This window comes from Planococcus citri, chromosome 3 (assembly GCF_950023065.1).
Source record: "Planococcus citri chromosome 3, ihPlaCitr1.1, whole genome shotgun sequence".
Taxonomy (NCBI): domain Eukaryota; kingdom Metazoa; phylum Arthropoda; class Insecta; order Hemiptera; family Pseudococcidae; genus Planococcus; species Planococcus citri.
Window position 1 is genome coordinate 1370861 of NC_088679.1, and position 15280 is coordinate 1386140.

The following is a 15280-nucleotide window of genomic DNA, read 5'->3' on the forward strand; positions in this document are numbered from 1 at the left end:
GGGTGCCCATTTTTTAAAAAAAAGTTGTCCTCCTCAATCTTAAAACTGTTCAGTAGGCAGAAAAGTATTAGTCTACATCTACATAGTATTTATTACTTGGAAGAAAATGTACCTAGTTATTTCATTAGAGAAAAAAATATACCTAACGATAACACAATTAATTTATTTAAGTGAATTTTATTAACTGCAAATGTTATTATTTTTAGTGTAAGATAATTTTTAAAAAGGTATATATATTTTTTGATAGCTGTTGTCCTTCTATCAATTTTAGAACTGTTTAGTTAGCATAAAAGTATCATTAGTGTAGTCTAAGTATCCTACGTAGGTATGGAGAAAAAAAGTAGAATTTTTATTTAAAAAAAAAAAAAAAATAGAACTTTCCTATATATCTGCCTAAGTTGTATTTTTTTCTGTTATTCTTCCGGTTCAGCGAATTTTATTATTTGTTTATTTATTTATTTATTTATTCGAATTATACCTCCTTCAACCTTTTCGAATAATTTCGTCGATAATCTGAACTACTCAGTTGTAGGCCATATAATCCAAATTAGTGAGTAAATAAATAGTTACGTGACGAAATTGAAATCACAACAGAGAACACACGAATTGAACATCGATTAGACGTTCAACTTGGATACCTATTAATTATATAATCAAGTACCTATCTTAAATCTATACTTTCGTATAAAGAAAGCTTCAAATTAATACAGACACCATCAGTAGGTAATTGCTAGAAAAAAAAAATGAAATAGACTATCCCAATAAAATGCTACGAATTATTTTGATTTAAATTTTTATTTTAAATTCGTAATTTGTAACTTTTTTCTTCGTTCGGATACAAAATCGGAACAACTACCTGTCATTAAATTGAATCCCGTAATCTTTCGTCGAATGTAAACGAAGCGTTACTTTAACCCTTTTAATGACGTCATCCGTGACGTCGTTTGCCAGTTGAATCGATTCGATTTGTTGGTACGGAAAGCAGAACTGTCCACTATTCGTCAACAAAAGTAGGGCAGTTTATTTTGAGATTATTTCAGTTTTTTCACTCATGACGTCATTCGTGATGACCTACTATTGCATATTCTTTGAAGCTTGTTTTGTGTGTTTGTTTCAGTCATTTTTGAGGTCTTACGTGGTGTTTTTTCATTAATGAATTGGGGCAATTTTTTTCAGAAAAATCGTCTGAGAAAACCTATCTGTGTTTTTATAGCTTGAAAGTGTCTTTATTAATAAGAGGTTCGTTATGATGGTGCAGCATTTCCCCAGAAATGTACCATTTACCTATTTATCTTAAGTATGTCATTTTTATGAAGTTTTTACTTAAAGTTATATGTACCTAGGTCTACCTACAAAAGGTTTGCTAGTCTGTTTTTTTTTTGTTTTTTTTTTTGTAAGTAAAACTTAAAAAGTATAACCTGTCAAGGTTGTAGAGAGAGGTGGGAGGAGGAAATTTGACCGAGCACCGATTTCCTGGAAAGCACCAGAAATTCATGAATAAAGGATCTACGACAAATAGGTAATGAGTGAATAGGTAGTAGGTACCTAATAGAAATGGTAAACTTTAAAAATTCATCGAAACATTACTTAGTCTAGGTACCTAGGTATTTGAAAACATCTGTAGCAGAGTACCCTCACTATGCAGAGATAGGTACCTATTTCAATAAACCTCGTTAAATTTTTCAAGAAAAGTTTTTTTTAAAAATGCATACGAATACTCCAAAAAATGATTTCAAGTTTCAACCTTTACGTATATCTGGTAAAATATCACGAACAAGACCTAAAAATTATACTAGCAAAATTTCCTGTGATGTCTGAATATAATAGGTATTAAGTATAGGCTTCAAGAAATTTAAATTAGGTAACCGATTTCATGTTCGCTATTCGCACTAACCATTATACAGCAGAGCATAATGTATACGGGGAAAAGGAAGAGGAAATTTGAAATAGGTAATATTTATGCTATGCATATCGATTGTATGGACGATAGTCTATAATGTTTCCAAAAATACAAAGTATCCTCACCGTAAGCGGGTTAATGTTTCGTGCCATGCAATTCAGCAATAAACCTTCTACAACTAATTCAATTTTTGTGTGTATTTTGAGGTCAGTTCATTTATATGATCAAAAGTACTCGATATAGATGAGCCGGAACGAAGGGCATCTGCAATTGCCTTCACTCCTTCATCTCGAAAATTGAAGAAAAATTTCAGAACTGGTGAAAAATCGTGTAGCATCTTTAACGATGAAGAACGAAACGGATCAGCGATTGGTATTTTATCATGACGATAATAGGTACAATTTTTTACTCAATAATTACAGTCAAATTTCATCAGTTTTGAGCGATTTACCTATACTACGTGCAGTTTTTTTTTAAACCTGTGTTTATTTAGAATAATATGTTTCAACGATTTCTGTGTAACTTTTGCTAAATTTTGTCCTTTTCATCATTTTACAATGAGAATTTAATTTTTTTTCACGATCAATTTCTTGGTGTTTTTTACATTATTTTTAATGCTTATGCTCGTTATAGTCCGGCATATGACAATAAGAGTAATTGCATCCCCCCCCCCGCCGATCATGCGGGACAACTTTTTTCTTAAAGGGGACATCCTAAGAGATCGAAAGATCATCCAAAAATTTATCAACTCTCAAAATTTCAAGTGCCAAAGTGCATTTTTCGATTTTTGGTGAATTTTTGAAAATCGAATTTAGGCCAAAAATGAGGGAAAAAATCAAAATTTTACCAAATTGACCAAGAAAGCTGAAATTTGGGATATACCCTATTTTCGACATGCCAAATCGATTGGAAACAGTTTCAACCCATTTTGAACAGTTCTGGAGCCTCCAGCAGATTTTTGAAACTCGAAATTCCCACAAAATTCCATCAAATTGGAGTTGTAAAGCTGAAATTTATTCTAAAAACTAATTTCAATACGCTACGAAGTACTGCAGGTGAATTTCAAGTTGTTTTGGAGCCTCCAGCGTCTTTTTGAAAATTCCTGAAGCCTACAGCAGATTTTTGAAACTTTAAATTTTCATAAAATTTCAGCAAACTGAAATGGAGAGTCGAAATTCATTCTGCAAACTAATTTCAATAAGCTACGAAGTTGAGTGTTGGTGAATTTCAAGTCGTTTTGGAGCCTCCAGCAACTATTTGAAAGGTTGTATGACGTTTTTTTGGAAAATTGAAATTTCCTAAAAGTAGCTGGAAGCTTCAAAACCATTTGCAACCACCATGCAGCCTGCGAAGTAAATTTCAGCTTGCCAACTCCATTTGATAAATTAATGTTGCGGAAATTTCAAGTTTCAAAAATCTACTGGAGGCTCCAGTAATTTTCAAAAAAGTCGCTGGAGGCTCTAAAATGACTTGAACCCAGCTGGAGTCGAGTCGTCTTTAGAGGGTGTTAAAATTGGAGTGTAGAGTCAATTTCAGCTTTCCATCTCCATTTGATGAAATTTTGTGAAAATTTAAAGATTCAAAAATGTGCTGGAGGCTTCAGGAATTTTCAAAAAGTTGCTGGCGGCTCCTAAAGAAGTTGAAATTCACCAGCAGTCAATTTAGTAGCCTATTGAAATTAGTTTGCAGAATGAACTTCGACTCTCCATTTCAGTTTGCTGAAATTTTGGGTAAATTTCGAGTTTCAAAAATCTACTGGAGGCTCCAGTAATTTTCAAAAAAGTCGTTGGAGGCTCTAAAATGACTTGAAATCCACCTGAAGTCGTCCTCAGCGGGTGTTAAAATTGAAGTGTAGAGTAAATTTCAGCTTTCCTTCTCCATTTGAAGAAATTTTATGAAAATTTACAGTTTCAAAAATCTGCTGGAGGCTTCAAGAATTTTCAAAAAGTCGCTGGAGGCTCCAAAACGACTTGAAATTCACCTGCAGTACTTCGTAGCGTATTGGAATTAGTTTTTAGAATAAATTTCAGCTTTACAACTCCAATTTGATGGAATTTTGTGGGAATTTCGAGTTTCAAAAATCTGCTGGAGGCTCCAGAAATGATCAAAACGGGTTGAAACCATTTCCAATCGATTTGGCATGTCGAAAATAGGGTATATCCCAAATTTCAGCTTTCTTGGTCAATTTGAAAAAATTTTGATTTTTCCCCTCATTTTTGACCTAAATTCGATTTTCAAAAATTCACCAAAAATCGAAAAACGCACTTTAGCACTTGAAATTTTGACAGGTGATAAATTTTTGCATGATCTTTCTATCTACCTTTGTAAAGTTTGAAAAAGTTCTTGCAAGTCCTATGTTATAACGCAAAATCTGCGATTTCGGCTGACCTATCAATCAAAATGGCCGCCATTTTGTAAGTAAGGCCAATTTTTTTTTGGCAAGTTTGCTTTAAAATGTTCCTAGTTGTCCCGGAGGATCGGCGGGGGGGGGGGGGTGCAATTACTCTTATTGTCATATGCCGGACTATAACGAGCATAACAAAAACAGGAGAACAAAACAGTTCAGATCACGTTGGAAGAAAGGAAGAATAAAACTAGAGATGATAGGAAATTTTTCACGGAAATTTAAAAAAAAATTTTGGGGAAAACATCTGAAAGGCGAGAAAATTGTAAAAAAAAGAGCGTTCAATTTCTGCAAAATATTGATAGAATTGTTTAAAATAAAGGAAATTTCAAAAATTTGTAAATAGGAATGTAATTATTGGAAATTAGAAATTTATTAGTTGTCGATACTTAGTTGATAAATGACAATTTCAAACGACATTTTTTCAAAATATGAAGTATAAGGCCCACCCCACATTTTTAAGAAGTATAAATTTCCTGGGAAGTTTCCGCAAGTTTCTAAATTTTCTGGAAATTTATTCATCATCCTTGAGCAAAATGGCGTCTATGCGCTTGCGCATACCTATTTGAGAATCATATTATGCTTTAGGATAAAATTTTTAAAACTGATTTTTTTTCTAAAAAATAAAATAACCTAATACACATTTTACAATGAATTAATTTACTCAATAAAAATAAATTCAAAAATTTAATTTTTGGCGCTGTTTTAAACTTGCATCAACGAAATGTGACGAACAGTTCCGAATAGTTCCGGGGAAAATTGCTCCGTTCGTGTTGATAGACGTTCGTTTTTGTTGTCTCATTTGCTAGTCTTTAGTCGTTCCTTATCAATTACGAAATTGGAGAGGGCGAAGTAAAGTGAAGTAATGAATGAGTCATAGAATAATTAATTAATATTTTAAGTAATAACGTGAAGCAATTATTCGTAATGGAATGAAGCATTCGTAACATCGTAAGTACCTGTATAAAAATTGTGATTGATCTTCTTAGTAAGTCGTTTTATGTTTGATTCATTAGAATCACATTGATGATTATTTTTCTCTAAACTACAGATAGGATTGTGTTCCATTTTCGTAACATCTGTTTCATTTATTGGTCTTATTTTGCTTTAAATGCTGTGAATTTTTCTGGCGTTGCTTCGTTTGCGTATAATTAGCGTTACAGTATCGATAGAGTTAGAATGATTAGTACGAATTCGAGTTCAATTGGTAGAAATATTGCAGTTTTAAATGATTAGGATCGCAATCTCGACCTGGATCATGAAGTGCCTTTCTGTTTGTATCACTGTATTCAACACTGTTGAAAAGAAAACGAAAATTTTAACGCTTATGTCTGGTTAGTGGCTGCAAATTCGATTCTAAAATCCAAAATTCTACGTAATTCGTGCGAGTATCAAGAATTTGATGCTATTATCTAAATGTCTATACCCTCGAGTGACCGATTTATACCTAATCAAAATATTGGAATTGAGCAGTAAATATGTCTAGGTATATGGTAAAATTGAATAATCATGTTCAAGTATAAATTATTACTACGGTTTCTCGAATCGAAATTTATGTGAGAGAGAAACGAAATCAACCGAAGATAGCTCAACTTTTTTCTAAGCGTTAAAAATTACCTACTTTTAGTTTTACTACGTTTATTTTATTTAGCTCATCGAAGTATTCAAAATTAAATTTTTGTTCATTTTTCAGCGGTTAAAAAAAGAAGAAAATCTCGGTTCTTAGACGGGTTTCAAGATTATGAAACGATGAAAATATTGCGATTCCGGAGTCCGGACTATAGGCGCATATTCACCGCATGACTGCATCGCACTCGAACGAATGATATAATTGAGAAGCGAGTTAGGAGTAACTCGTACTCGTACATTGAAGACTGAAGAGTTACGCTGCTTTGCTTATATGTATGAGAAGAAGACGAAGTAGAGTAGAGTAGCAGAAGCATCAGCATCAGCTAGAAAAGTGAAAGAACATGCCTACCCCTTCGTAATGAAATTTTAAATCGGGGGAATAACTCGGTGGTGACTAACCGTTACCATGGATACGAGAACGCCGTCTAGTGTGATGTTATGCCAGACCCTAAATGAGAGATATGCCATCATTGCGGAAGTGCATTTCTCTTTTTCGTCAGCGCAACACTAATAATTGTATGTGTAATTGTAAGCTGTGCCGTGTTTATAGTACCGAACCGATCATTTTTCTCACTCGGACAAAATGTCAGTAAGTACATCACGGATATTTGTATCATATTTTTTAATACTTAACAGAGCCTGTACATATGTATTACTTTCAACTAGGCCTCTATGTACTCTTAACACGATGGATGAATGTAAACCAGTAGCTACTGGCCTGATCGTATTTGTACATTTGTGTGTTCACGTTTCAGCATGTTTCTAACGCGGTAGTACCTTCGTAAAGAAAACGTCGCTGGCATCCTGAGATGTATTTTGTCGATTATAGTCATTTTGCATTAATGGCAAATGTTATACCTTCGATTTTACGGCCGTCATCTTTGATACCACCTATAGCCACCTTTGATTCTCCTGGTTCCGGTTTGGATACGTCTACCGCTACGGATCAAGATCACGATTTACGCAAACAATTGCTCAACGATGTAAGCTAATTTGCATACCTACTTATTACACCGAACGTAGTCGTATGATTAATTGATTATTTATTATTGTGACTTTTGTTACGTTACTCTCTGATGAAGATATTGGACGATATTTTTTCAATTGCTTCCCTACCTTGGGCAATTTACTCTGAAAAGTCGCCGATACTTCGGAAAATTTCGAACGAGTAATTTGATTAGACGATAAAAATATTATTTCGTTCATTTCTTCGATGCTCGGTCAGTTCTTATCGTAAAAAAGGATTTTTTTTCATGGTATGACTTCGTTGGATACGTAGGAACAGAAACATAATTAGTATATTCAACTTTTCCATCGTTTTTTTTTGCGTTTTCTGAAATGTCACAAATTATTTAATGCTGCGCATTTTTAGCTTAAAATTATCGAACTAAAATATAGGCCTACTCAAATACTTGTCGTGCTGTAAGGTTGAAATTACGTACGTTTTGTTGTCTCACGCAAAATCCCTTAATAAATCATTCGGATTTTGGGAAGCTTTAGCACTTAATACGTGACTGTGTTAATGTAATTATCATGAAAATGAAACCTTATTTTTCCCCATTCAAATCATCACTTACGTTACGTATAGGTAACTAGGTATCTTATAATTTCATTCAAATGTTCGAGTAAATTATTAATAAATTTTTTTTTGTTTTGTTTTCTTACAGAAATGGCGACAGTTGTTTGACAAGGTTGGTACGACGTTTTATGATGTGTAATTTGTATGTACATACGAGTCAGACACTCTATTGCATTTTTTTGATGTAAATTAATGAAGTAAGATTTGAAACGTTCTAACGCGCCAAGCCTATGTACGAACAACGATTGTTGTTTGTTAGCCATTGACGAGTTCACATTTAATCCTTAGTGTAGGCTAGTCATCAGATCCTCACTATATTTACAATGGATCTTGAATAGATGAACATAAAAGATATCATAATCCTCCCTATTATGGCATATTCATCCACAAAATATAACGAAGAATAATTTCAGTGTGCGAGTATATTTCTGAATAAGTATCTAGTTGTTTAAAAAAAATAAAAAGTTTTCTTGTATGTACTGTGAAAAAAAAGAATCGAATGTAGTGTAATGAAATAGAAGATATGAAGGGGAAAAAAATTCGTACAATTTTTGGTGATTGCTCACATCACATCGTATACGGTTACAATATAATTTGGTGAGCATTAAAAATTGATATTTCATCGTTTGAAAAACATTTTCTAAAGTCTCATTACAGAAATTAAAAAATTTTCCACGCAAGTATAATCAAATTGTCGTTTACTCGTTCTGTTCAATTTTCAACACTTGAAATATTAATTTTGAAAGAAATTATCGTTAAGGTCGGTCTGCTCAAAGTACCTGAAACACGATGCCAAGTTCATTTTGATTTCAATGAGCTCTGTATGATAAGTACCTACATAATTATAGTCCGGCATATGACAATAGGAGTAATTGCACCCCCCCCCCCCGATCATCCGGGACAACTTTTTTCTTAAAGGAGACATCCTAAGGAACATTTTAAAGCAAACTTGCCCAAAAAAAAGTTGGCCTTACTTACAAAATGGCGGCCATTTTGATTGTCAGGTCAGCCAAAATCGCAGATTCTGCTTTTTAACATAGGACTTGCACGAACTTTTTCAAACTTTACAAAAGCAGATCGAAAGATCATGCAAAAATTTATCACCTGTCAAAATTTTAAGTGCTAAAGTGCGTTTTTCGATTTTTGGTGAATTTTTGAAAATCCAATTTTGGCCAAAAATGAGAGAAAAAATCAAAATTTTACCAAATTGACCAAGAAAGCTGAAATTTGGGATATGCCCAATTTTCGATATGCCAAATCGATTGGAAACTGTTTCAACCCGTTTTGAACAGTTCTGGAGCCTCCAGCAGATTTTTGAAACTCGAAATTCCCACAAAATTTCATCAAATTGTAGTTGTAAAGCTAAAATTTATTCTAAAAACTAATTTCAATCTGCTACGAAGTACCGCAGGTGAATTTCAAGTCGTTTTGGAGCCTCCAGCGACTTTTTGAAAATTCCTAAAACCTCCAGCAGATTTTCGAAACTTTAAATTTTCACAAAATTTCATCAAATGGAGATGGAAAGCTGAAATTTACTCTACACTCCAATTTCAACACCCTCTGAAGACGACTTCAGGTGGGTTCAAGTAATTTTAGTGCCTCCAGCGACTTTTTTGAAAATTACTGGAGCCTCCAGTAGATTTTTGAACCTTGAAATTTCCGCAACATTAATTTATCAAATGGAGTTGGCAAGCTGAAATTTACTTCGCAGACTACATGATGGTTTCAGGAAAATTGAAATTTCCTAAAAGTAGATTTCAATTTTCCAAAAAAACGTCATACAACCTTTCAAAAAGTTGCTGGAGGCTCCAAAACGACTTGAAATCCACCAGCAGTCAACTTCGTAGCGTATTGACATTAGTTTGCAGAATGAATTTCGACTCTCCGTCTCAATTTGATGAAATTTTGTGAAAATTTAAAGTTTCAAAAATCTGCTGGAGGCTCCAGTAATTTTCAAAAAAAGTTGCTGGAGGCCCTAAAATTACTTGTGCCCACCTGAAGTCGTCTTCAGAGGGTGATGAAATTGGAGTGTAGAGTAAATTTCAGCTTTCCATCTCCATTTGATGAAATTTTGTGAAAATTTAAAGTTTCGAAAATCTGCTGGAGGTTTTAGGAATTTTCAAAAAGTCGCTGGAGGCTCCAAAACGACTTGAAATTCACCTGCGGTACTTCGCAGCAGATTGAAATTAGTTTTTAGAATAAATTTTAGCTTTACAACTACAATTTGATGAAATTTTGTGGGTTTCAAAAATCTGCTGGAGGCTCCTTAACTGTTCAAAACGGGTTGAAACCGTTTCCAATCGATTTGGCATGTCGAAAATAGGGTATACTAGACACTCGGTAAGATCGCGCATAAATGCGCTACCTTTGAACGGATTCATAAGTAAAAATAATTGGATATTATCTTGTAAGGTTGAATGTTACTGAAATGTTTTATGAAGAATTGAAGACACTACATAAGAATTATGAAAAATAGAATTGGAAGGAACGATGTAAAAATAAGTATGGAGATGATTGGTGACAGTTAATATTTTACCTTAAAAGGATTGCGAATAAATGACATAAGTACGTATTAAGTATAGGTACATGACAAAAATCGAACAATTTCACAAAAAATGTCGTTTTCAACTAATCTGAGGAGTGCAATGAAAATTAACACTCAAGGGAGAGGAAGTGACATTTTTTATCCCAGGTTTGCAGCGATCTATGGTGAGTGCATTTTACTGATTTGAATTTATTATTGCGGTTTTGCTGTGAATATTGATCTATACTGATAAGGTGTTGATTTTATTCCAAGAATTACTTTAATCATACCTACCTTATTTTTCACCCCCCCCCCCCCCCCCAAACAAAAAAAGTTCCATGTCGAATGAAACTCAATCAATTGATTTCAAAGGTTGAAATGTTGAAAAAGTGTACCAACGTCAGCTTTTTACGATGGAGATTGAAAATACATATAATTGATCAATTTAAAACTATGTACTATACCCTCCTTATTTTTCACCCCCCTCCCAAAAAAAAGTTCTATGTCGAATGAAACTACAATCGATCGATTTCAAAGGTTGAAAAAGTGTACCAACATCAGCTTTTTACAATGGAGATTGATCACCCCCCCCCCCCCCAAAGTTCCATGTCGAATATTTAAAATACATATAATTGATCGATTTCAAACTTTAACAGTATCCTCCTTATTTTTCATCCCCCCTCACAGAAAAGAAAGTTCCAAACTACAATTGTAAATTACATACCTACTTCTTAAAATTACTTTAATTATACCTACCTTATTTTTCACCCTCCCCCCAACCACAAAAAGAGTTCCATATGGAATGAAACTACAATCGAAATACATATAATTGATCAATTTCAAACTTTAACCATACCCTCCTTATTTTTCACCCCCCCCCCGCACCAAAAAAAGTTCCATGTCGAATGAAACTGCAATCGATCAATTTCAAAGGTTGAAAAAGTGTACCAACATCAGCTTTTTTCAATGAAGATTGATCACCCGCCCCCCCAAAGTTCCATGTCGAATATTGAAAATACATACATATAATTGATCGTTTTCGAACTTTAACTATACCCTCCTTATTTGTCACCCCCCCCCCCCCCCCAAAAAAAAAGAAAGTTCCAAATTACAATTGTAAATTACATACTTTTTAGAATTACAATAATTATACCTACCTTATTTTTCACTCTCCCCCCCACCAAAAAAAAGTTCCATGTCGAATGAAACTACAATCAATTGATTTCAAAGGTTACCTAATCCCCCCCCCCCACAAAAGAAGTTCCATGTCGAATGAAGCTACAATTGATCAATTTCAAAGGTTGAAAAAGTGTACCAACGTCAGCTTTTTAAGCTTTTTACAATGATGATTGAAACTACATACATACAATCGATTGTTTTCAAAGATTGAAGAAGTGTAGGTACAAATGTTTAGGCTCAAAGCTTTCTTCAAAACTTGGACGAAAATCAATTATTGAGCTTTTTGACGAATATTGAGCTTTTTTGAGCTTTACAGCACTACTATTTTTGTTTACTTTTTTCTTCAACATACCACTTCTTTTGATGCTCTTTCAAGATATAATATACATACTTCTTTGTACATGCCAAATGCACTGTGTATAGGTTAAAATCAATTATTGAGCTTTTCTTGAGCTTATGGTGCAACTTTTCTGTCAACTTTTTTCTTCGACTTTTTACTTCTTTAGGTGCTCTTTCAAGGTATAATATACGTACTTCTCTGTATAAATCAAATGCGCTACGTATAGGCAAAAATCAATTATTGAGCTTTTTTGAGCTTTATGGTGCAACTTTTAGAACTTTTGATAAACACCTGCATATCTACAGTTCAAAAGCTATTTTTTGAGAGGTCACTGAGCAAAATCGGTGCAGCCGTTGCTGAGATCTCAGAGTCAAAAGAATTTGGTCATGCTATAAGCTTTTTGATGAATATTGAGCTTTTTTGAGCTTTACAGCGCAACTATTTCTGTTAACTTTTTTCTTCAACATTCCACTTCTTTTGATGCTCTTTCTAGGTATAATATACATACTTCTCTGTATACATCAAATGTGCTAGGTATAGGCCAAAATCAATTATTGAGCTTTTTTGAGCTTTATTGCACAACTTTTTTGTAAACTTTTTTCTTCGACATTTGACTTCTTTCGGTGCTCTTTCAAGGTATAATGTACGTACTTCTCTGTATACATCAAATGCGCTATGTATTGGAAAAAATCAATTATTGAGCTTTTTTGAACTTTACGGTGCAACTTTTAGAACTTTTGATAAAAACCTGCACATCTACAGTTCAAAAGCTATTTTTTGAGAGGTCACTGAGCAAAATCGGTTCAGCCGTTGCTGAGATCTCAGTGTCATAAGAATTCGGTCATACTATTAATATATGGATCCCAAATTTCAGCTTTCTTGGTCAATTTGGTAAAATTTTGATTTTTTCCCTCATTTTTGGCTTAAATTCGATTTTCATAAATTCACCAAAAATCGAAAAACGCACTTTAGCACTTGAAATTTTGACAGATGATGAATTTTTGCATGATCTTTCGATCTACCTTTGTAAAGTTTGATAAATTTCGTGCAAGTCCTATGTTGAAAAGCAAAATCTGCAATGTCGGCTGACTTGTCAATCAAAATGACCGCCATTTTGTAAGTAAGGCCAATTTTTTTTTGCCAAGTTTGCTTTAAAATGTTCCTTAGGATGTCCTCTTTAGGAAAAAAGTTGTCCCGGATGATCGGCGGGGGGGGGGGGCAGGCAATTTTACTCCTATTGTCATATGCCGGACTAAAAGTCTCGTTGTAGAAATTAGGAAATTTTCCACGCAAGTATAATCAAATTGTCGTTCTGTTCAATTTTCAACGCTTGAAATATTAATTTTGAAAGTAATTATCATTAAGGTCGGTCTGCTCAAAGTACCTGAACAACGATGTCGAGTTCATTTTGATCTCAATGAGCTCTCTATGATAAGTATATCAGGAATTTCACCAGAACCCCAAAAGAAATTTTTAAAGCGCGAGACTACGAGAGACATTCGAGTTCGAGGGCAGTTCAAAATTTTGTTATCTGGCCGTTCTTGAGATCACTTTCATATAATTTAACCCCACCGTGTTCGAAAATATTATTTATTCCAAGTTCCGAGAAGGAGAAGTGTCTCTTTGAGATTTTCCAACTGAAAATTTTCATTTTTTTCACAAAAATGGCCCACAAATCTATTTTTTTTGAACTGACTCGTCTTTGCCCCCTCCACAATATTGCATCTCCTTGAATTTTACAAAATAAAAAGATGAAAAAATTTGCTAGCTGATTACCTATAATTTTCGAATTTTCTAATTAAAATCGACGAAATATTGTTCTAATGTCAACCTCTCCATCCCCATCTCTTCGTGAATGGGGTATTGGAAGTGCCTTCAGGTGTAAATTTACTGTTTTGCTCGTGCTATGTACCCCGCTTTGAACCACCCCCCTTTGTAGTGAATACTTTCCCAGCGTAACAAATTTTTTTAGGGTCCTTGTTCATCGTACCAAATTTCTTGCTTCTATCAAGTTAGACCTAATGAACTGGAGTAATTTTTAATTTTCCATAACTTAAACGAATAGAACTCTAATTAGTCATTTTTCTTCAAGTGACTACCAATTGATCTTATTGACCTTTCTAAAAACAGTTTGATACCTCCTCAGTCAGTTGAACGTATTAATTAGGTGCACTTTATTTATATTTTTAACAACGCGTTGTACTTATATTGTATAATAACATTTGTAAATTTCAACATTGTTTGTTTACAGTATGATCCGGAAGGATTTGGTGAAATACCATGGGACGAATTTATTCGACTGCTCGATATTCCAGAATTTGCGGCTGAAATAACACCCAATAAGAAAGAAATTCTGATCGAACGTGCTTTGGAACGAAAATCGCCCGCTATTACGTTTCAAGATTTCGTCAACATAGTAAGTAGACCCACGAATGAAAATATTAGATTAAAATTCACAAATGAACGACCCACCTATGTACGAGTAGGTAGAGGTACCTGGACCTGCTAATGGTAGATACAAATATAAATCTATCCCTCGCAGACCTACCTGAAAATGTTAAAAGATCAAAATAAGAATTGACGAGTACATAGACCTACCGTTTGGTAGGTAATGATAATGATGAATTTATAATAAACATGGTTGGTTGTATAGTTACTTACTTATGAGAAATGCGTATATACGAGAGTATTAAGTTGATTAAGGAAAAGATGAAAAACATAATGTGTTTGTGTCGTCACGAGATGGCAATAGCGCGTAATCCATCTTGCGGCATTAATAAATAATAAAACATAAAAAACTCCAAATGACAGATTGTGACGGCTTCATTTCTTCGTAGCTGTTCATCAATTTTCCCCCTCTTTACCAATTATGCCGGTCTACTGTGTGGTTCTATAAGTTTAGTTTCTCACAAGACTTTATTTCCTAATACGATCATTTGCCATTGCCTTTGAGATTCTGATATTTTTGATTTCATTTTTTTCTCACGAACGATATGTGGTTTACGGATCAAAAGCATATACCTACCGGTACCGATTTTTAGAATTTAATTAATCCTTGCCGCTGGAATATCTTCCAAAATGCGACGATAAAAGTGGTATCATTTGAACTTAATTCTTCGAGTTTTTACAAATTTAAACAAACAGAGACCTGCATAAGTGCCTACGTGTGTATTTGAATCTTTATAAAATGGAGAAATCCTCGTTTTTAAATTTGAAAAAAAAAATCTGTTCGCCGAACCAATTTTTAAAATTTGATTTAAACAATTTTCAAAATGTTTGTGAAGTTTTTTGAATTAAAAAGATTTTAAATTACATTATTATGTAAGTATTTTTAAAATTTTTGTAGAAATAAATCATTCAAAGTTTTCTAATGAAAATTAACATTCGTTTTTATAAATCGTTTAAATTGTTGAAAGTAAAACAGTGTGAGAATTTTTGGAAATTTACAAAATTTTTTTTCCAACTTCGTGAGAATTTTTTAATAAGTAAGATATTCTTCATAAATTTAGTGTGTTTTTTAACCTTTTATATCGCACGCATTCAACGGCTGGAAAAATTTTCTTCAATTTTCCTTTTGTGGTAAAAATTTGAAAAAAATTTCAACTCGAATTTCAACAATAAATATGACCATTTTTTACTGTAAAAGATTATATTTAAACTTTCATCGTCTTGTCAACTATGGGATTCCCTTCAATTAGATTTTTCGTAAGTAGATACAGTACAAT

The 15280-nt window shown here is 33.5% G+C and overlaps 1 protein-coding gene across 2 annotated transcripts in view; it reads left to right on the forward strand.

Moving 5' to 3' along the window:
* Nucleotides 1–5139: 5139 nt before the first annotated feature.
* stet (stem cell tumor) overlaps nt 5140–15280 on the forward strand; it is a 98050-nt gene continuing 87909 nt past the window's right edge. The window contains exons 1-5 of one of the 2 annotated variants that reach the window (XM_065358456.1): nt 5140–5255; nt 5998–6522; nt 6689–6916; nt 7601–7624; nt 13807–13971. In XM_065358456.1, the coding sequence (XP_065214528.1) occupies nt 6743–6916; nt 7601–7624; nt 13807–13971 (363 nt within the window). In that variant the 5' untranslated portion in view covers nt 5140–5255; nt 5998–6522; nt 6689–6742. Of the gene's footprint in view, nt 5293–5997; nt 6523–6688; nt 6917–7600; nt 7625–13806; nt 13972–15280 lie in introns of both variants that reach the window. The other variant, XM_065358457.1, reaches the window with a different exon arrangement.